This window comes from Ascidiella aspersa, chromosome 3, assembly GCF_963924565.1.
Source record: "Ascidiella aspersa chromosome 3, kaAscAspe10.2, whole genome shotgun sequence".
Classification (NCBI taxonomy): Eukaryota; Metazoa; Chordata; class Ascidiacea; order Phlebobranchia; family Ascidiidae; genus Ascidiella; species Ascidiella aspersa.
The window spans coordinates 2,883,117-2,905,949 of NC_139449.1; the positions used below are offsets into that span (position 1 = coordinate 2,883,117).

The 22,833-nt window shown below is 35.5% G+C and overlaps 2 protein-coding genes across 2 annotated transcripts; both read right to left on the minus strand.

The window, feature by feature from the left end:
- Positions 1–2,198: 2,198 nt before the first annotated feature.
- Positions 2,199–9,218, minus strand: LOC146158096 (uncharacterized). The gene is made up of 7 exons (XM_083384125.1): positions 8,987–9,218; positions 7,459–7,564; positions 6,079–6,110; positions 5,334–5,369; positions 5,157–5,183; positions 4,790–4,916; positions 2,199–4,173 (listed from the first exon to the last, which is right to left on the minus strand). Exons 1-7 carry the CDS (start codon positions 9,041–9,043, stop codon positions 4,007–4,009), a joined length of 552 nt encoding a protein of 183 aa, XP_083240251.1. The 5' UTR covers positions 9,044–9,218; the 3' UTR covers positions 2,199–4,006.
- Positions 9,219–10,957: 1,739 nt separating this feature from the next.
- Positions 10,958–20,603, minus strand: LOC146158097 (uncharacterized). The gene is made up of 6 exons (XM_083383778.1): positions 20,479–20,603; positions 17,823–17,940; positions 15,330–15,445; positions 14,767–14,862; positions 13,808–14,105; positions 10,958–11,491 (listed from the first exon to the last, which is right to left on the minus strand). Exons 1-6 carry the CDS (start codon positions 20,601–20,603, stop codon positions 11,183–11,185), a joined length of 1,062 nt encoding a protein of 353 aa, XP_083239904.1. The 3' UTR covers positions 10,958–11,182.
- Between the last annotated feature and the right edge of the window lie 2,230 nt (positions 20,604–22,833).

A 22,833-nucleotide genomic window follows, 5' to 3' on the forward strand; every position in this document is an offset into this window, starting at 1 on the left:
AAGTTCAAAAGGTAATATTGTTTTGAGACATTGACTAACATTACACAAAAAAGTATGTTTTGATCGTTTTAAATAATAATTCTTGCTTCGTTTCTCACATGGTTTGTTCGAAACGTTCGAAATGCTATTTTCGTCTGTATGAGCTTTGATATTCGTTATACGTCTAACTTCGAACTCAAGCCATTATGCTCTATGTCAATAGTTTGATTTGTTGTGTGATATTTTGTTTAATGTGAATCAGTTTCAATACAACCTAAAAAGGAATTATCCAATTACCACGAAAAGCGATTGCATTGTAATAAGCGGGGAGTCAGTCGATTCACACCAAGCTAATAATGTCCAGATAACGCCAGCAGGGTTCAGAACTCTATTCCCAAAGGCCTAGCATCGGAGGCTAGCAAATTTCCGCCCTCCTTCCAGTTCTAAGCTTACAACGAGAGAAAAGTGAACCGCGCCATTATCGCGCTAGCCTTGCGGGCGAAATCAGCCGAAAATCGCTCGAGCGGAACCGTGCACCAAAAGATTAACAGCGAATATCAGCCGAGCGTGACGGCATACCTGTGACGCAGGTCTGCCGCGAGATCCTTTGTATTAAGGTGCCCTGAAGTCTTTCGTTGGCTGGTGCGGGCGAAATTAAGTCGAAACTGTCGATGCTGCTTGTACGCTCGCAGCAGTTGAGGTTTTTTTCGCCGCGAATTGATTTTAATGATTAGGCGACCTTTTTTGGTATGATAACTTACAAATAACTACATTTGTGCAACGCCATCTTTTTGGCCGTTTTTTTTTTATTCTTGGTGATTCGGCGAACGTTTTTTGGAATGATAAGTTTTCAGTTGAAAAGAACTACATTTCTTCGAACGTCATGTTTTTTCGCCGTTTTATTTTTGGAATGCAAGTTTCCAGTTGCAAAGAACTACATTTCTTGGAACGTCATATTTTTCGCCTTTTTTTATTTTGGGGGCCGTTCTTGTCACAAATGGTAACTTTCCAGTTACAAGAAAACTACATTTTGTGAAATGTTATTGCTTTTTGCGATTGATCTGAAGCGTCGCCTAATAATTGTAGCCGTTTTTTCCAACAAATTTTTTTCCTAAACGCGAAGTTACTTTACGTACAACAAAATTGTTTACAATATTGCATTTTCACGTTAGACCAAATTTAGGTACACAACAAAACAAAGGACGTTACGGAAACGCCGGTTTTTCGAAATTTTCGGTGGTTACGTGAAAAAAATAGACTATATATCGATGGTTTTAGCGACATTAAACCGCCCGAGTGGACTTCTAAGCGAACATACAACTTGTGTAACAACATATATGCGCGTTGCTTTGTCAAGCAAATACCTCGTTTGTTTAAACATCGCTTATCGTTTTCAAGTACCTATTATGCACATAAGGCTTTGTACACAAGCAACATAGCCGACATTACAGTAGGTAATTATACCCTGCCATTTTCCATTCGCTTACAAGTCCCATATCTCATTTTAACCGCGCAATATCCAGCCTGAATACCGCTTCGGCGAAAATTCAACCCAGCATAGGCCGCGATTAGGCAGAAATTCGAGATAACGCGAGTGCTTACGTAGGAATTCCACAGAAAATCGCGAATCGCTCCCATGTACACACACCGCCAGTTACGCGATAACAAGCCAGCGGTTGGACTTTGTCAAGTGAAATTTCGAGCGCCCGTCGATTTGCTTTTACCTTCTGTGGACGTGGTATAACTTGTTTTATGCGTGTTTGCGAAGTAAGTTGTTGTCGCAATGGCTTAAAACAGAGGTTCTCAAACTGTGCGTGGCGACGCACTGTTAGCGCCGTTTTAATTTTCAATTAGCGTCGCAGAATTATTTGCGTATTTAAACTCAAATTGCGGTTAAAATGCTCGAAAGTTAAAAACACTTGAATAATCAAAAAACACAACAATATCAGGACTTTTTCACTGAACATAGAAACCATTAGGCAACTGTTAAAAGTTGTCAAACTGGATTTGGTGACCAACGTAGTACAGCGGTGTAAAAAAAACAAGAAAAACAAATTCTGACAAAAATATTATTTCAGCCAAAAATATTTTTAGGGGATACATATAAAATTATGGTCAAAAAGTTTTCTTTTTTAAAAATAATGCACTCAAAAAGGCATATTATCTGTCCTAATTCGGCAATACCAAATGCTTCGCAGCTCTAGAAAGAACAAAGTAGATTGGTGTAGAAAATTTATTTTACAGCAGTGCATCAGAAACGCTCGATTCAAAGGTGTGAAGCACAAAAGAACAGATCGTCGCTAAAGAATAATAGCCACAGAAATCGGCGGCAAGTCGAAAACAAAACACCTTCTACGTTGGATGCGTGCCTTGTTTTCTTAATCGCCAGTTTTGAGGCAAAACTAATATGAGGTCTGGATTCAAACAACTTGAGACAAACGAAAGAGCGCTGGAATTGAGTGTATGCTGAAAAGCTCTATCTACCAGCAAATGATTATATAAATAGAGGGGGAGATAAATAGAATTTACATGAGAAGCATGTTTACAATCCCCAACAGCCATTTTTTACACTGTGTTTTATGATTTTAGGGTCTTAAAAAGAACAGGAATAGAAGGGTTTGGCTAAAATGTTGAAAACTGTTTCAAATTTGCTTCATACAATGAATAAACGTTTAAAAAAGTAAATCGCACACATCATTCCAATTTTTACGGTTTATGACAAAACGTTGTATGGAATGTAATATTACGCCTATAGCGCAACTTATAGCCATGCGGCTGTCTTTAAAACTTGTGTAGCTCTACAATTCAATTTTTCCCCTGTTCAAATATGATGGAATAATATGGTTGGATAATAAAGTTCTAAAGTTGTAAAATTGGTGGGACAGCGCAAAGTGTACATTGCTGATAAAGCTACCACCATAGAGTTTACACAAAGACCAAATAGCCTCTGCAAAGTGTAGAAAAAGAGTTTGATAACGAAGGTACACTACAAGAGGGAAACGTTGATGGTTTATAAGCAAAAAGAAATAACAAAAAAAAACTCAAAACAGAGATAATATACACAAATTCTAAGTGATACATTACAAAGCAGAACAGAAATGTTGGGAGGATTTTTTTAAGATTAGGAAAAAAATGCTACAGAAGGCCAAACCAGCTAATAAAATACAACTAACATATTTATCTAAGTTTTCTAGTTTTTGCTTTTGAACAGATTTATTTTTATTATGAAAAATGTAAATTTTGGGCAGTACCTGGCCTAACCGCGAGCTTTTAGAAATGTGATGAACATTCGTGTAACAACCAACATTTGCAATATTTTGGTTCCCTGAAATAATAACGGACAGATCAGTAACCAAAAAAAAAACTTACCATTATTTAAAGACTGGCACCAAAGTTAAAATGCTTTGAAAAAAATCAGTACAAATATATAGATATACTTACCCAAGTATAGCACATTTAAAATCAGTACCAAAAATATTTAAAACTATAGCACCGCTTGTTAAGCTTTCAAGCCATTTTGAGAGCGTTTTAAAAACGCTTTTAACAGTTTTGTTTGCAATGTGGCACCAGGACTAGAAAGGTTTCAACGAAACCACAATTATATGAATCAAGTGGAGTTGGCCACTATACAAAAGTAGGCTGATTTGCACTGACTTCAAAACACAGAAGAAAAAAACTTGGCTACGACACACGTCCACTAGAAAAAATCATACCCTTTGAACATCGTTGAACTGGAACATCGGTCTACCATGTTTCCTGAACTGTTATTTGTCGATTTTCAGGTCCTAAAAGCTCCCACCAGGCTTTGATATGCTGCCTAAATTTGAGTTCCGACAGTGGATAGAAACAGTTTATCCCTTGTTTTTAAAAGGTAATAAGAAATCCAATATAAAAGAGATTGGTCAGACGTTGCAGATCTTTTCGAAAACAGGTAGAGTATGGTACTTGAACAATGAAGACCATGTCGCTTTTAATATTTACAAATACAGCACTTGGCACGCTGGTCGTAATCCAGTTTGTTCACAGATCAGGCGTAATACTCCTGTCCCTGTGTGTATTGGTAGGACGGTGAGGACGGTTTCTTTTGCTCGTCCAGGGCGTAGCTACCCTCATCTTTCTTTCGCATTCGGTAAGCCAGGAGCATTACAACGCAAATGGCGAAAAGTAATCCGACGCAGCCACCAACGATGAGAGCTGGTGAAAGAAAGAAAATTTGTAAGTGGCTGAGAAATAGAGGCTTCGTTGATTTTTAAGAGTATTTTTGCAAAGAGAAAGGGTCATTTAGATGAGGGGTACTAAACTGGGGTCCATGAAGGCCCAATTGAAATCTTGGTAAATAACAAACATAAAAAATTGAGTTTGTCTTTTGTTTAAAAAAAAAAATGAGTTGACTTTTGTCGCCTTCTTTTCAATGTATTTAAACCTCGTTTCAGTTTCACATTTGTTGGACTGAAAACAGCAGGTTTCTTACGTCTACATGTTTTACGAGGGTTTAAATAAATAAGGTCTCAGGCTTTTAAATAAATAATGTTCCAGGCTACCAGGAAAGACAAGAAAATTCTTATAACAAAAAGTTTGATTTTGTTTCAATCCTAATAATACTCCTGACATTAATAAAACACACACATAAACTCTTCAAATGCCAGCAGTGAAACACCCCAACATTTTCTATCAACAATATAAGCAAATATATTTTTAACTCTGCCATCAAATTCTATTAGAACCTTGTAAAATTACATTGGTTAGCTCTTAGAAGGAAATGTGTAGCACACTTCTATTTTAAGTGAAGATAGAAAAGGTGAAAGCTTACCTGCCATGAACTGGGTGGAGCCGAAAAAGCTGCCAGCACCAAGAATGCTGACGGACGACTGAGTGTCATCATCATCGTTTGTATCCACTTCAAGGTCCGTGTCTTGAGTGGCGTCTACGTCCACTTCCTGAACAGTTATCACACAACTTGCAATGCGAACAATTAACTATTTTGCTAATTTCTTAGAACAAAGGAGTTTAAACACATTTTTGTTTTGAATAACAAAAATTAATTTCTTAAAAAATTGACTTAAGAGTATCACTACTCACTAGTGTTTGACACAAATTTAAAGAAATATCTAAAACTTGTAGAACACAAAAAAGGACTTTTATGTCAGAAAAAAACAAGCCCATATCAGAGGACTTACCTGTATTCTGATCTTGGGACCCTTTTTCTGTAAAAACAACAAAACCTCAAATTAAACACAGAAATATTACTGGTTACTTTATACTAAAATGTAAAATGAACAAATACATCTGAATATATGTAATTTTAACTTTAAATTAAAGCATACAAATATTGTTTGAGCAAAGTGTTGACCTACCTTTATTGTTGTCGTTGTGGCAACTTCTGGCTCATCCTGGAATTAAAATTTTTTTTTTATAGAAATTAACTGAACATTTTCGGACAGATACCAGACTTATTTAGTTTATGCTAACCGATAAAGATGCCGTTTTTTTATGTACCTCAAATATAGTCAAAATTTGTTTATTTCGAAAAGAAAATTAAAATACCATTTCAGTTTATATACTTATTTTTATTATTCTTTTATGATGCTGAACAAAAAAAATGTTTACAAAAAAATAGGAAATTTTTTAATTTTTAGGGAAAACTGCAGCATATTTTCCTTAAAAATATTGGCAAAAATATACTGATAGTGACGTATCGATAGAAGCAAAATATAAACCAATATATCATCTCTATTTTTCAGTTATATGCACCTCAGGTATAACAGAAATTACTTTCAAAGTTAACTTGCCAACACATTTGTTTTAATAAGGGTTTACATCAAAGTTTTTAAGCATTTGTTAAAAATGCAAATTACGCATTTATGTTTATTAAAACAATGAGGATAAAATACAAAAAAAAGAAACTTTAACTAATCAAAATTGTTTTAAAGTTAATAATTTCCTTATTAGGAGTCTGTAACAAAGGGTTTACATTAAAGTTTATTAGCAGTTACTAGAGGTGCAAATTAAGCAGCGTACTGATAACACCAAACTGCGAACATCTGTCAATTAGCAGTCAAACTTCGCACAAGTAAACAAGGAAAGAAATCTAGTACTTACAAAATAAGATTCAGTTGGTGAGTCCATGTAACCTGGTTAAAAAGAAAACAATATATAAAAAAATGAAATACTTTGGGCATCAAATATAAACTATAGTTACATTATTAAAAATGTCGAAAACACATAAAAAATGATTTCCATGCAATTATAGGTTAAAAAAGACTGTTGAAATCTTGCTCTATATGATTTATATTTAAAAATACATAGCATTAAATTCTTGATGTAAAATTATGGGTGTGTGGTATAAGAGGCAAAATATAATCCCTTGATTTATTACAAATGCTTGGGGAGTAGAAACTATTCATGCCCTGATGAATAATTCAGTAGGGGCAGATTACATTGCAATGGTCTGGAAAATGAAAGACTTTTGTCATTCTTCTTTTAAATTAATCCCTAGATCTGCAACGCAACAAAACAACAAACAAATTCCTGCTAATTGTTATGCGAAATGTTGATACTTATTCGGCATTTCAAAAGTATATGTTATTGAATATGTGTGAAAACCACCACAATTTTGTTGTAAAATGGATCTTTCAATAAAAACAAAATTATATTGAATTTTTTTTGTACAAATTTCGTTTTTTTGAGTAATTCTTCGGCCAAAATAGTCGCCAAGTCGCAAGCATTCTGCCATACTGGTGGTGTTATGCAACAATACATAAAACAAGTTTTTAAAAATCATTTTACCAAAATTCGTCACATTGTAACAGTTCCAGGCATTCATGCAAAAAAAAGGTGACACACAAAAACAAAAAAAAGTCTCGTGCAAACACCGAAAAACACACTCGTTCAATCAGGAACCTGTGGTTTTAATAAACTGCGTTGTTTGGGGAAAGTTAGCGCGGGTTTGGTCGCTCGACGACTTATTTGGCTTAACGACAAGCCGCATTTCATCATCATACTTTTCGTTGACCCTGCTCCAGAACCCTTTGTGTGACGCAAAAATGTTCGGCAACATAAGATTTAAATTGAGCGGTCTTGCCTATGATGGCACACTGGATGTTTTTTCAGGGATAAAAACACATAAAACAACAGCAAAGTTTCACTTAAGTTAGTTACGAACAGACAAAACATTTGAACGAATCATGGCACAGATTTTTTTTTATCTTTGTGACCTTGGCATATTAAAAATGTTAGTTCAGCTGGCTGCTAGTTACAGACAATTGTTAGTGTAACAGCACACATTACAGAAACACAAATAGTCACAGTTTCTAGTAAAAAAAATACATTTAATGGCAAATTTGGAAAAAAACTTAGTTAGAAACTAGATTTGTGGTTACAAACAATAATCTTTGCCCATTGAAGATGTCTAGCAATTTTTCGCTGGCTTTTCAATTGGCACAAGTTTAAGCAAGTATTTACAACAATTTTTTTACAAACCTGAACCAGATCCTTCATTATCATTATCTTCATCATCAGAGCCACCTCCAGATTCAACGCCACCGTCTTCATAAGTTTCGTCATCGTCCAAACCTTGACAATGCACCTAGAACAAAAAGCAACATTATGAGATTAACAGTCTGGCATAATGCTGGTATATTGGCAAATACGTCGGCCAAAAATCAGCCAGAAACATTGCTGCAAATAAATAACCCACTAACAATATTTGATTATTTTAGACAATAATGGTTGGAGGTTGTAGTAAAATGTAGTCTGAATATTTAGCCCATAGAGAAGTAGGTGGCATTTTGAATGTTTAGAATATCTCTTTATTCATTTTCAATGTTTTTGTTTAACATGTTTGAGTACTATAAGATGACTATTTTTCCTGCGGCTAATTATTCAAATGTTTTTAACTTTTAGATGACTATTGCTTGATTACTTGATTATTTATCACCTAAACATAATTTCTATATATCAGTTTAACAAACACAGCATTTAACCTAAAAACAAAGACTTTTGACCATAAATGCTTGTCACCAAATGGCTGGCAAAATTGTGACAGTCTGGATATGAGTGGAAAAATAATTACTAACAGAGAGTGTTATTTTTATACCTCAAAATTAAACTCTTAAGTTGTAGACTTAACTTTAATTAAAATCCTGTGTTCAAATAAAAGTTAACCTTTATACTGGTTTGGAAAATAAATCCAGGAAATTAAACACTGGGTTTGGTTCTAATTGGATAACATGTAATTAGTTTAACTACTTCCTGTATTGCCTGATTGTTATCTATGCAACGCTTTGAAACAAACTATGGAGTTTGATTTTTCAATATGTTGTTTTTGGCAGAAAACTAAAGAAATATTTCCCTTGCATTAGTTCTTTTTACCTGAACCATAAAAAAATTAGGTTTAAGGCCAATGAAAGTATCAAGGACATTAATATTTTCCAATTTATAGGGATGTATTTTTGACTTTCCCCTATTGGTTAAGAATGTGTATATACACAAGGATTGTTTGTAAAACTTTATACTCATTAAGACAACAAATACAATACTTTTTAACCAGTTTTTAATATTTAATGAATGATCACTGAATTTAATCAAGATTAGGTGATTCCAAATAAGAAATGATAGGAAATGAAACAAAATGTTCATATGAAAACCATTATTTTGCTTCTAATAAACAACTCAAGGGATCTTTTATTAAAAAAATAAAATGTAAATACAATAGTTACTGTTTACTTGAAAATAATGAAAAAAATTCAAACAAGAAAATAACATCTAGAATCCAACCATTTTCGTCCGGGGTTTTATATTGCTAACAATATTTGGGTTATGGTGGTTCTATTCTCTAGGTTCGTTTCTTCTCTGCAATATCAAATTGACAATTCATTTTGTTACTGGAAAAAAGTGGTAGGATTTTTGACCAGCGCAAAACCTTTATTTTGCTTTAAATAGCAACTTTTAAAATCGTTGTTTAACAAAGAAATAAAAATAATAAATACAATATATAATTCTTGTTTACCTGGAAAAGTCCGACAAGCAAAACAAAGAACACAATGAACAGCTTACTCCTTCGCATTATCCTTTTTTGAGTTGCTGTTCCGTTGAAATATTCCAATCTGGCGAAGGTTTACAAGACAAAACGTAAAAACTGATTGAGTGAACAGTTAAAGAGTGCGTTTGCTCGTTTTTTTTTCAGAAAATAACAGTATTTTCACTTAATACGCTCAATAATCTAGAAAAATAAACAGTCAATCAAAAATAGAGCGTTAATTTAATAAACTTTTTCCGATGGATAAAACAACTCGACGCCATTTTAAGTTTTTTTTAAAACTATTTTACAAAATACGGAATTTGAAAGCTGTCGGGATGGCCTAATACTGTATGTTAAGAGCTTTTGAAAAGTAAAGTTGCGCAATGACTACCGACTCAAAATTCTGTCGAACTAATCTGCTTCGAAATGTTTTTAAAACCTGTTTTAAAAATTTAAACAAAATCTTATATAATTCTGAACAGGCTGAACAGTCACCGTCTTTCCAAGTCACAAAAGTCGACTAGCTCTACGACAGCGTGTTTCGTCGGAGTAAAATTTCCCCGTGCCACTAATGCTTTTCCGAAATCTATAAAAATCAACTTTCGTTCTCGTCTTTTCACTTCCCAAGTTCTTCTCTTGTTGTGGACCTCAAGTCACCTGACCACTTTCGTCATTATAGACTCGAAGCAGGCGCGACGAGTTACGTCACAGAAACCTCAAAAGTCGTTTTCAGCACTGTAGCGTCATCTAGCGAGTTAAATGTTTATTGTTTTTTGTGAGCTTAAAAAATTTTACGCGCTTTAGACTAGCTTAATGACTTACAACCTGAGTCATATCATGTCAGTGATATTAAAATAAATTTACTGATGAATAGTTCAGGAAAATATTTTTGTTTTGATTGATAGTTGTTACCAAGTGTCACATTTTTTGTAACTTTCTACACACGTTGCACTTTTCCTGCTGTATGGCAGGATTTGGGATTTTGCTTCGTATTATTTTAGTTTCAAAGATTAGTGTTTAAAGCATTTTGTGCAACTTCAGCGATTTGGCTTGGACTGACTTAGACGCTGACTTGATTGTTAAAGTGCGTTTTAACTTGCTTGATGTTGAAAACACAACTAGAGTTGTTTTAGACATAACTCATTACAACGCTTTCAGCTTTAAAAAAGTTAATGAAAAACACAGCTGTGGTGATCATTTGCTTAACGTGAAATGACTGTTGCCAAAAAAGGCAATATTAAATGAAACGTTTATTGCACAAAACGAAACAAAACACACGAGATAATATTTCACCACCACCACAAATACCGAAACAAAAGTTGCTTTACAGAATAATTTCTTTTCACCAAGGGTCAGGGACGCCGGAGCGATTTCAGAGCAAGGGGCGACTTTTTTGGTAAGGGCAACATAGACCGCAGGCGAGCGTAGCGAGGCGAAATATTATAGGGTCCGGGGGTACTCCCCAGGAAAATTGTTGCGGCCACGCCCTCTAGATTGGCTTAAAATGATACCAAAAATGTTTTAACAAATGTCAACCATGTCATTTTACGATTTTTTTTGCATTTTTCCATAACTCAAGCCCTACTCCTGTCGGCCCTGTGGACTAGTAAAAGTTACTTGAATTTTCTAGTTTTTCTATTTTTAAGTTAAACAAGAGAGCTTAATATTTAACGTTGTGGAAGCAATATTTCATTTTTCATAAAAAGGGCACTTTTGCCCCCCTTGACCCCCCCTTAGGAAAGGGCAGGAGGGGAGCTTGCCCCCCGCGCACCCCCTCTCCGGCGTCCCTGCCAAGGGTTACTCTTCTATCACCGCTTTCAGTTCGCCACAGTGAACAAATGACTTTGGTTAAAATGTGTTTTTTTCATCAAGAATTTTTGGGTTAAATTGGGTTATTTATCTTAATATTTGCACATAAAAAAATTTGTTTGCTATACGTTGCGTTTATGGTATCTTTTACTCAAGTTCTTGCTCATATAATCGGACAAGTTATCAGTTAACGTTTTAATTTTATGACAAGGACTTGACTTGAAGTTGACTTGCTCCAATTATGACTCGACTGGGACTTAACTTGTTATTTATTCAAAAAGACTTAACTTGGACTTAAGTCATTTCAAAATGACTTGTTTACAACACTGGGTTGCAACCTTAACCGAACGTTACGTCACATTAGGTTCGATGACGTCACGATCCGTTCCACACCGACAAGGGCAGTGACGTCACACAGGCCAGGGCCAGGTCCTCAAAGACCTGGCGCACCAGCGCGCGGTCGGCCCGCGAGACCTCGGCGAAACCGGCGCACTCGGGCCAGCTGTTGATGACGTCATAAACGTGGTGGGGAAACACCAGCTCGCTGTTGGGGGGCTTTCCCCCCGGCGACTGCTGCTTCATTTTTTCGCGACGTCGCGCGTTCATCATTGTTCGATCGCGCGAGAAGTTGACGTCATAGAGACGCGAAGTGTTCTCGTTGACCATTCGAGCGTTGCGCTGATCCTGATAAAAAAATATTAATTATAAACTTATCTTAAAAAAAATATTCACAAATTAGGGGGCCCTGAAGATGTCAATAGATCTGTCCGAGATGTATGGTGGTAGCGAACCAAAACAAGTTGAAACATTGTTCAATGTGCACGAAATTAAAGCAATATATAAAGTCTACTGCCTGTTGTCATATCAAAACTGTTACCCAGAACGGTTGGAAGCAGAACCTCGTCGTCAAGTTAAGATGGTTGATAGTTATTTGAATTGTTGTTTTTATTTATTTATTTGAAAAGGAAATAAACTAGAACATACAATGTATATTAGTGTTGTAGTTTTGTATAACAAATGCTTTGAACCCAACTTGTATCACGGTAACACAATGCTAAAGTATTTTCATATTTCTAAAAAGGTTTGCCTCTCTAGTTTTTTTTTTTTTTTTTTTTAGGATAAAATCTCCTTTAATATCCAAACGGTTTTCAATAAAATATCATTCCGCCTTGAATGGTTTAAAACTTCTGGTAAAAACTGAAATTTAATTCCATTTTTGCGACTTTAACAAGAAAAAGCTTGACTCATAGCTTGATAGAAGCCAAATTTCGTTAAGAATATTCTGCATTTTTTTACTGCCTTTAGAAACATGTTTAACTTAAAAACGACCTAGGATAAGACAGTGGTGACAAACTGGGTGTCGAAAGATCTAGGGGTAACCGTGTATTATTTATAGAATAGAAAATTGACAAGAACAAAACAAACAGTATAAACTAAAAAAATGGCAGTAGAAGGTCTAACAATAATGTCGTTTGCTTCAGTGAGTCAGCCGTGTTTATGACGTCACAGACTCCAGTCGAGCAACAAATAACTTACCAGTTGAGCAACAAATAACTTACCAGTTGAGCAACAAATAACTTATTGGTATAGTGTGGAATTTTTTCGAGAAAAAGCTAATTTTCCAATAGATTCTAAAAACTAAGCACTCACTGAAAGTCAAGTTATTTGTTTATAGACGCAGGCCCATGACCTAGCTAGAACGCTGCTGATGACTAATACATAACGCCAGACAAAAAGGGCTTGGATGGAAGGTTTTTAAAAATAAACAAATATTTCTCCCATAGAAAGCAACCAAAAATGTTGAAACCAATAGAAAAAATATGAGGACTTCTATTAATATATTTAGCATGTTTGGCGTCTTCTCAAGCATGTCTGACACAAAATGCATACCGCGAATAATGACTGAACTTAGAGCTAGAACGTGATATTGCTAGTTTTCGCTGCAGCCTAATTAGCATAGTAGTCCGACAGAAGAAAGAAAAAGTGCTTATACTATGGTAAAAACATGTTTACAACAGGGTTTCTTAACTTTTCGAAACGCTGGCCTCTAAAATTTTTTTTGCTTTGCCTGGAACAGGGTGGACATGATTTTTTTCAGGGATGACGTCATAATACAAGTAGACTTAGGAACTCTGCTGTTTCTTTCCGTACATATATGCAAATATTAAACTAAGTTTAAAAACATTCAAAGAGATGACAAATCATTTTTTAGCAATATTTTTTCCTTTTAAAAAAATCATTTTCAAATTATACACCAAGATTCCAATATAAACTTATGGCCTTCAGAAAGCTAGTTCACGCACCCCTAAGGGGTCCTTAAACCCCAGTCTAAGAAACCCTTTACACTAATATTTCATTTAGCTTTCATTGACCCCCAGAAACTATTCTACGTACCCCTAAGGGGTCAATGAACCCCAGTTTGAAAACCATTAGCTTCAACAGACGAGGCAAAAATTGAAATGTTTTTTCCAACTGGTTGTATTCAGTGAGGTATATTTGTTGCGAAATTACTGTTATGGCCTAAATGTACGATTGTACGTGCACAGGCTATAATTAAAAGTATAGGCTACTTTAAACCTATATAAAAGCACAGCAAAACATACAATTGACAAAAAAATCAATCTTGAAACTAATGAAGGACTAAGGAATCGGGACTAGGGATTAGGGTAGTCATAAAAAGTCTTACTCGACTCCAAAGTCGGAATGTTATTTTTCTGCAAAAACGCATTTTGAAAATAAAGCGGTAAACAGGCTGAAGAGTCTGAGCCGGACTCGGGACTTGGAAGCGGAAATCGGGTGATTTTTTTCCGACACTGAATATCCGTCTTGTTTAGTAATGTAAATGGGGTGGAACACAGACTGTAGAGTTAGACCCGAAGTCAAACTTGGGTTAAATTTTTTGGCCGGAGTCGGACTCAGGAGTTTTTTAGCGACTTCTCAGATCTGATTCCCGAGTCCTATACTCTTCCCTCTCAGCCCTTGCTTGAAGAAAAAGCTTACCAAGTGAGTCCCAACGACAAAGACCGGCGGAATCTTCCCGGTTCCGCTTGCGGGTTTTCCCCGGCAGCAGGGGAACAGGGTCCGGTTCCTCTTTGCCCTGGCGCCTCCCTGGTCTTCCTTGAGCCGGACGAAGCGGTTCCGGATGTCCCTGATGGTCCTTAACGAGTCCAGATCGAGTAGATTGAACACGAGCACGAGTCCATCGCTGTCCGCCAAGCAGGAGTCGTGTCTTGCGACCAAACTGACGCTTCCAAGTGAACTGCTGCTGCGACTTCGCGACTTCTTCTGGTGGTAAGCCCTGAATTTTAATAAAATTATAGCTTTATCTGGTGAATTTCAATAGAATTAAGCGTTAGAGTATAGCCTACTTGATTTAAGGCCATGTAGTTAGCGGAATACAGCGTTTTAGTTTGAAGTTATTTGAAATTATTATACTGCTGCTGCGACTGCGTGGCTTTTACTGGTGGTAAGCCCTGCAATTTCATTATAATTTTCGGTTTATCTGGTGAGTTTCAAAAGAATTTTAGTTTACTCTGGTGAATTTCGATGGAATTTCGGTTTTTCTGGTGGATTTCAATATAACTTCGCTTTATCTGGTAAATTGCAATAAAAGTTTCCGTGTATCTGGTGAATTTCAATCAATTTTTAGGTTTATCTGGTGAATTTCAATGAAGTTTTAGGTTTATCTGGCGAATTTCACTATGATTTTTGGTTTATCTGGTAAATTTCAATAAAATTTTATGTGTATCTGGTGAATTTCAATAAAATTTTAGATTTATCTGGTAAATTCCATTATGATTTTTGGTTTATCTGGTAAATTTCAATATAATTTTCGGTTTATCTGGTGAATTTCAATAAAATTTTATGTGTATCTGGCAATTTCAATTTGTAACGCCATATCCCCAAAATATCATGCAACCACCAGCAAACAAAAATCCTAGATGGAAAGAACAACTTACTTTTCACGAGGGGATTGGGGATAGTTTTGTCTTCTTCGAGTGAACTTTTCAAGGAAACTTGGTCTGGGTGGTTTTTCGACCGGCAGCGGACAATACCTAAAATAGTTGGGAAAAATGCTTTACCTATCTCGTATGTTTAAGACTGAAGCTCCTAAAATCATTATCAAAAGTTCGTAGAATAGTCTATGGATTTTCGAACAACCAATACGTAGAAACTTTTTCTTTTGGAACAAGCGATAGTGTTCCACAAGCCACGATGTAGGAATGTCTCCTGTTGCTAACCTAGCATTCTTTATAGGCTACATTCAAAGTAAAAATCGCTGAATCGCAAACCATGGCTGATATTACTATATCAATTAAGTTGGGTATCAGATCGGCACCAATACACTCTAGTTTTGGCTAATCCCAAACTATACCACTTGGCATCGTGTATCGGCTCCGATCCGATATTATCAAACATCACTGCTACTGACTTAAATTAGAAAGAAACATAGACGAACAAAGAAAAATTTCACATGAAAAATAACGAACATGTTAAAATTGTGCTTGGTACGAAATCTCACCCGCAAGTGTCTGTTATTTCGAAGGAAAACTCAAGTTTGGTTGAGTCGGGAACAATTGAAGAGCTTTTTCTTTCACGACGAGATTTTCGCTTTTCCAAATCACTGACTCTCCGCCTCTGGAAAGCATGAATTCAAATTTAAGAACAAATTTTAAAGCCTAAGGGTTGGAGGTTATAGTAAGGAGTAGTATGAATATCAAATCCCATACAGAAGTATGTAGCATTTTGTGAACGTTTCGAATAAATCTTAAGATAATGGCTGGAGGTTGAAATAAGACGTAGAATGAATATCAAAGCCCATTCAGAAGTAGGTGGCATTTTAAACGTTTTGAATAACTCTATTCAATTTCAACAAGTTTCTACCACTTAACTGCGCCTTAAGCGAAATCACTCGTTTACGCAAGAGCTATAACAAGAAAAAATGAGTCTTTAATCAACCATCTCATCTTTCCTGAGTAGCTATTATTGAAATTGAATTAAGAGTTATGCGAAACGTTCAATATGCTTCCTACTTCTGTATAGACTTTGATATTCTTACAATCCGTAAGAACAAATTGTTTTTATTATTGACTAATTTCGCGCGGTTTCAGTAAGTTTTAACCGTGGTGAAACTAGATTGATACTTTTTCGCCGAACGCATGAAATTTGTTTTGAAATGACGTGTAAAAGTTACGTCATAGAGAACTTTTAAAACCTAAAGCATATAACCTTTAATAAGCTGGGCTTAGCGTTAGAAGTCGTATACAAATGTACAATTAAAATAGTTTGGGATACGACCTCAATTGAAAAAGGATTATTTCCGCCGGTACCCCTAATTCCCTATTATTGGGTAAAAACACTTTATTCGGACTTTAAAATAGTCGCGCTACACAAAACTGCCAACTGAAAATAACCTGACCTTATAGAAAATGGATTAAGACTTTTTCGATTGCATTGGTTATTTCTATTACGTCCAACTACAACCTCCAATCATCATTTTTACAAAATCCTCAAAAAGACATATAAAATCAACAACGAACGCAACTTGCATTAAATTAAAAGCTTTGAGCCCGTTTAGTTTATCCCACCTGATCTACATAACGTATATTTTCCAAGGCTTTTGATTTAACCAAATTGATTTAAAAACGTAAAAATGCATAAACAATGCTTATTATCTGCAAACAGGACGTCGCGAATTGACACGTCAGGTCACAAAAGGTCACCGCTTTTCATTCACAAAATGACAGCACCTCGGCAAGACAGGAATGACGCAGTTCGTAATTTGCATATAGTAGAACCTTATTTTTGTCAAATGTCGGCTATACCAGGGGTCGGCAAACTTTTTATAGTCGCGGGTCAAAATCAAACTCAGAAAGTTTTCTGTGGGCCGCACAGAATGTTAACTAAGAATTGTGCTATTAAAATGTTAGAAGAACTGTGATTAAAGCGGGCCTCGGATCTTTTTTGCATAAAAAACGTGTTTAATTACATTTAAGGAGGCAGTAAAGTGTTGGCGCAAAGCGCGAACAAAAAGGCATTTTTTTGGTGTACCGGCATTTCTTTTAAATTTCTTGACAGTTTTTATTACATTGCCAAAAATAAAAAATAAAAAAGTGTTATAAAATATATGTCCGATATTTTTTTAATACGTTTTCCGTTTTTCCGAAAAAATTTCGCACTTACGTAGTTAAAATGCTCAAAAAGTATTTAAAATGGACTCGTGTCTATAGTTTGTCAAAGAGGCGGCGGGCCGTAGGCTGCCGACCCCTGGGCTATACGTTTCTCAAGTCATTGGTCAGTTAGTTAAAGATTCAGTTTAGTCTATAAAACTTTGTACAACAGACACCTGGAATCGACAAGGAGTCCGAGATACATATCTCAGATACGTCACTTAACAGCTTGTGAAATGCGGTTAGTTCCTGTGACTTGAATGCTAGAGCAATTATTTTCTTCTTTGAACTTTCCTTATAACATTGGTCTTTATTTTTGTTCAATATTTTATGTTGAATGTACTGTATATCTTGCCTGCTATTAGTGCAGCTAACCTTTCTGTACTGCCAGACTTAACAGTTCCGACTGTTTTACGGTCTTGAGAAAATATGGGACTCCAAGAACTCAAAAATATTAATTCCATACTTGCAAACTTAAAAGCAAAATTATTGGCCCTTTAAAGCGCTTTCAACGCATTAGTTGACTTTACCAAAACAGAGTAACACTGTCATGAAAAACTAAGTTTTTAAACATAGGAGGGCCCACCTTTAAAAAAAAATTGAACCTTTTAAACAGGTGTTGTTGTAAACCCATTTTGCGAGAAATTCTTCGTGGATTTTTTTTTTCAAATGATCTGATTTTTTTACCTCGGTAGTTTGATTAGATCCATTTCTCTATTTCACGTAAAAAGCTTTCACCGTTTCATTAACTAATGATAATGCAAGTTCGTATTGAAATGTCTTTATTAAGATGAAGTTGGTTTCTTCGAACTTTCAAGGTTTTTAAGTTTTAATGGTTCGTTTACCTCGTTATTTTGATTCGATCCGTTTCTCCATTTCATGTAAAAAGCTTTCACCGTTTCCCGATCTGAGATGCTTATTGTCACATCCTTTCGGTAAATGTCTTCAATCGTTGTCGGCCCACTACCAAAAGTTGAAACACAAGTTAATTTGCATACCGAGAATAATGATTAAACATCCGGTTTAAAGAGAGCAATTCGTGTTAAAAGTTATTTGGGGTTGTTTGGCAAATATAGAGCTACTGGCATATAGGGGCGAATCCTGAATTTTGTTGGGTGGAGGGAATGACAATTTTCAGAGATTACGTCAAGTCATTTGTGAAATAACGTAAGTTCAAGTCAAGTCTTTTGTAAAGTAACTTAAGTCCCAGTTAAGTTATTTGTGAAATAACTTAAGTCGAAGTCACGTCTTTTGTGAAATAACGTAAGCCCGGGTCAAGTCTTTTGGGATAAATAATTGAAACAAGTCATGTACCAGTCCATGTCACAATTAGAGCAAGTCATATAACTGATGTAATAACAAAACGATAAACCATTAAAACTGGCAAACTCGACGATTATGAGCAATAATTCAACTAAAACATACGAAAAAAACAACAACAGGTAGCAATCAAAAAATGGCCTGGCGCCCCCACTGGATCCGCTCCCTGACCGACTTTTCGCTTAAAATTTGAGATGTTTTAAACGTTAACGTGTTTTCCGAGAAATAACGCGACCCTATTGCTTACTCACTGATATTTTTGCGAATGTTGACAAACGAATTAAACTGCTTAATTATACCATTTCGAACACAAAGCATGACGTTGGTAAATTTGCTGTTTCACAATGACAATGATAAACGAAAAAGTGATGAAAAAGTGATGCAATCCACCTATTTTAGGGTGTTTTTCAATCAAACAGCGACACACAAAACAATCTAAAAGTTTAACTGTAGATATTTAGGAAGCGTGATTAACGCAAATTCGAAAATTTGAATGTAGTTTCACGTCATGGACTATTGTCATGTGATGTAAATGAAGTCAGTTTTATAAATACAAATTAGATGACAAGAAAAATATGAATGAAGTAATGTGTAAGTTTTACATAAGGCCAGTTGTATTTGTTAGTGTTCAAAAAGCACGAAAAGTGTTGAAATTAATTTGCCAGTGTCACAACCCCGATACTTTTCGAGAAACGCCACACCTGTTTTTAAACCGCCACGTTGCTCTCTTGTTTTAACTTGCACATTACAATACAGTACCATAGTAATAATTTTACCTGTTCGAGCATAAATATTATGTCGTTTTGTATCGGGCCGAATCGTGATGCTTTTTTGTCCAAAATATCGTGTAGTATTGCACTAAAAAGCATCGCACATTGCGAACTTGAACCTGGTCCCCGTATAGCCACCGATCCGTTAAAAATTAGAGCATTTTTAAGCAGAAAGGTCTACGACAATTAGTGCATCCAAAGGATCAAAAAGTCCGACTTTTAGACTTCGAGGTCTCGGACAATGCACTAATTTGACTTAACAATGTGCTTCAAAAGATTAAGTTAAATAATACTTGACCCACCTAAACCCAAACGCTAACCAGCACCCTAACCCAAATAATGTGCATTGAATTATCAATTTGTGACGTAACAATCCTATGGTACCATAGACGAGAAACTATCTTATGCCCACCCGAGTTTGGGCTTTTTCACCAGCATTCAAATAATTATTACATTAACGCACATTATTTGGGTTCGGGTTCGGGTTAGCGTTTTGGTTAGGTAGGGTCAAGTGTTATTAATGCCATCTCACACTTTTTGTAATCTTTTGTGAATGTTCAACGAATATTTTCAATTTATCTACGCCGGGAGTTTACCTAAAGGTCCAAATTAGTGCATTGCCAGGACCTCAAGGTCTAAAAGTCTAGACTTTTCTGCCATTGGATGCCCTGATTGTCGTAGACCTTTTTGCTTAGAAATGCACTGATTTCTAAAGGATCGGGTAGTATAGAGTCAAAATCTCGGAATAAACGTAATTTTCTTATTGCAGCCAAAAGCGGGCACTTTTCATAATGCGACCAAAAGCATGAAATTCGCACGCGCTAAATGGTTATACCGGAAACACATTACTCATTCTGTAGAGAACGGCAAACAAACAAAATAACTAAATTAGAGCAAGCCAAATCATTGTTACAAAACTATAACGTTTAACTCTTTGAATGTGTAAACTCGTGGGATTATATGACCAATAACTCAACTAAAACTCCACAAAAAAGCAACACAAAGCAAGCAAAGTGTTTTACATTCAAAAATTAAGATAAATACCCCAAAGAGACTTAAGTCAAGTCAAGCCATTTGTCCAAAATACTTGAAGTCAAGTCAGTCATTTAAAATCAGTGACTGAAGTCATTTTATGAAGAATTTTACGAAATTTGTGTTGTCTAAAAACGCCACACATAGCAAGCAAATTGTTTTATGTTCGAAAAATAAGATAAATACCTCAAACAGACCTAAGTCAAGTCAAGCCATTTGCCCAAAATACTTAAAGTCAAGTCAAGTCAATTAAAAATAGTGACTTAAGTGACCTTAATTAAAATCAGTGACTTAAGTCATTAAATGAACAATTTTACGAAATTTGTGTGTTCTAAAAACTCTAGTCTGGTATAATTAAAGCGGTTTGATTTCTACTTACGGGTCTGTGTGATGTTCTGTCAAATATTGCAGAGCCATGCTGGACTTTCCGACCCCTTTGGCGCCAAATATTCCGATTTTGATTGGTCGCTGGCAGATGTGTTCCGATGTAACGCCTGACTGCATCTTGCAAAAGCTTTTTGTTAAAAAACCAACGTGCAAAAAATCATAAAAAAATAAAGGTGCTAGAGTTAGACTGGTTAAAATAATTTGCGGGTAATATTTTTAACTTATAATTATTCGAAACAAAACCTGAAACAATTGTTTTTTTCAAAGTTTCACAGATCATGTTTAAAAAAAGCTGATGATATACAAATAGGTGTCGAAACGTCTTTATCAAAATGATGTCGATCTACTCGACCTTTTTTGGCTTTGAGGTCCATTATCAAGCTACATGAGAGATTCGTGCAAAGTGGACCTACGTTTAAAAAATGAAGGTAATAAATATAATTTATACTTGCAGCATACTGCCTTGAACCCAAACAATAAATCGGCTCTTGTATAATTCAATGTGGTCTGGTTATTTTAACAAAGATAAACTTTCCTAATCATTTTTAGGTGTAGTAACCTTTTTTATAAAACAGCTACAGTCTCGCGTAATATTTTTTCTAAATTCTTAATCTTGGTCAGTCTCGTAATTTTATGCTGAACTTCAACATTGTCTAGATCAGGGTGGTCCAACTTCTTTTCATCGCGGGCCAAAAACTAGGTTTATTTTATTTTCCGGGCCAATGTTTTTAAATTGCGATTCTTAGGCTTATTGCTGGCAAATTATACATAGTCTATGTCTATGGCATATATACTAACTTTATGGAATGTATACCTTTGTTCAGTTACGGAAGTTATGAAATAATTTCAACACCAAAAAATTAAAAAAACAAAAATTGAAGTGATATTGCCAGATTGAACCAAAGCTGACTATCAGTTCGCGGGCCAAAAAAGCTGAACTCGCGGGCCAACTTTGGCCCGCGGGCCTGCAGTTGGACCACGCTGGTCTAGATACTAAAACAACCGGCTAAAAGCAAAAAAAAAGGTAAGAGCAAATGTAATTAGCATTAAAATAAAGGTAATAGCCCCGTTTTTTTTAACCAGCTGATTGATCTAAGTTAAATTATTTTCACGGAACTTATTTTACAAAACTTTAATTTGTGCCCGAATAAACTATTCGTATGCCGCTAACTTTACGTGTAACACAACTTCTGTGCCACTGACAACCATAAACAAGATAAAAAGAAAAGAGCGCATAAATGCCTGTAGACCAATATTTGAGATTGCGCCGCCGTTTGATTTTAGTTGACTGCATTAGTCTAGCTCAGTGGTTCTCAAACTTTTTTAGAAAAATTGCGCAACGGTCCCTCAGCAACTTTTTAAATTTCTCACGGTCCCTTAAGAATATACACAAAATAACATTTGTTTTTAATGGCATCAATGGGATGGGTGCACTTGCTTCTTTGCTATCAGCTCGGCTATGTTAACCTCTAACGAATCACTTTTTTGTGTGAAGCAATCACGAACAGTTTTAAAACCGTGACCGTACAGCTCACAGTGACAGTGCAGTAAGATGTAAAAACGTAACTTTCATTAGCACAATGCAATACTATGACGTCACAATGGACAATTTAACTCAAAGTGTACAATAACGTGAAAGAACAACTGTGGAAAAGCAAGTTTCCAGAATTTTTTTGCACAAGAGACAGCGGACCCCAGTTTGAGAACCACAGGTCTAGCTCTATATGCTTAGATTCATTGGGGTCAGTTTTAGGAAAAATCTTTTCAAAATTTTGAACAACAAGACTAATACGAAGGCGTGGCGAATAATGCCTTACATTCCTTTCACGTTACGTTCAGTGAAGAAACTGGGTCGCCAAAGCTTCGTTGTTGTTACGCTTAAAAATGTTGAGAAACACTGCGCTAAACGTCTAATTAATATGACTAGACACATGGGAAATTCATTGGTTTAGCTATCACGAAAATCCTTGACTGATCAAATAATTTCGTTTGGAACCAGTAGGCACCTGATGTACTATGATACGTGGCCGTTTATCGTTCGCCAAAAGGGCGGTTTATATGGACTTAGATCACATTAGTATTATACATAAGTCATACCTGACTACAAATTTTTTCAGGTAAGTGACTACACTATTAAATGTAAATTATTCTGACGTTTGCAAGCTTGGAAATTAAAGATTTTTACTGACTTTTTTTAAGACATTAAATTAAAAAAACAGCAATTTATCGATTTTATAAACGCACAAAACACCCAAAATACTAAACTGAATTAGTTTCGATGCAATCGGCTACACATTTATGACAGAGAAATAATTGACGCGAAATTACTTTGACGCGGCAAAATATA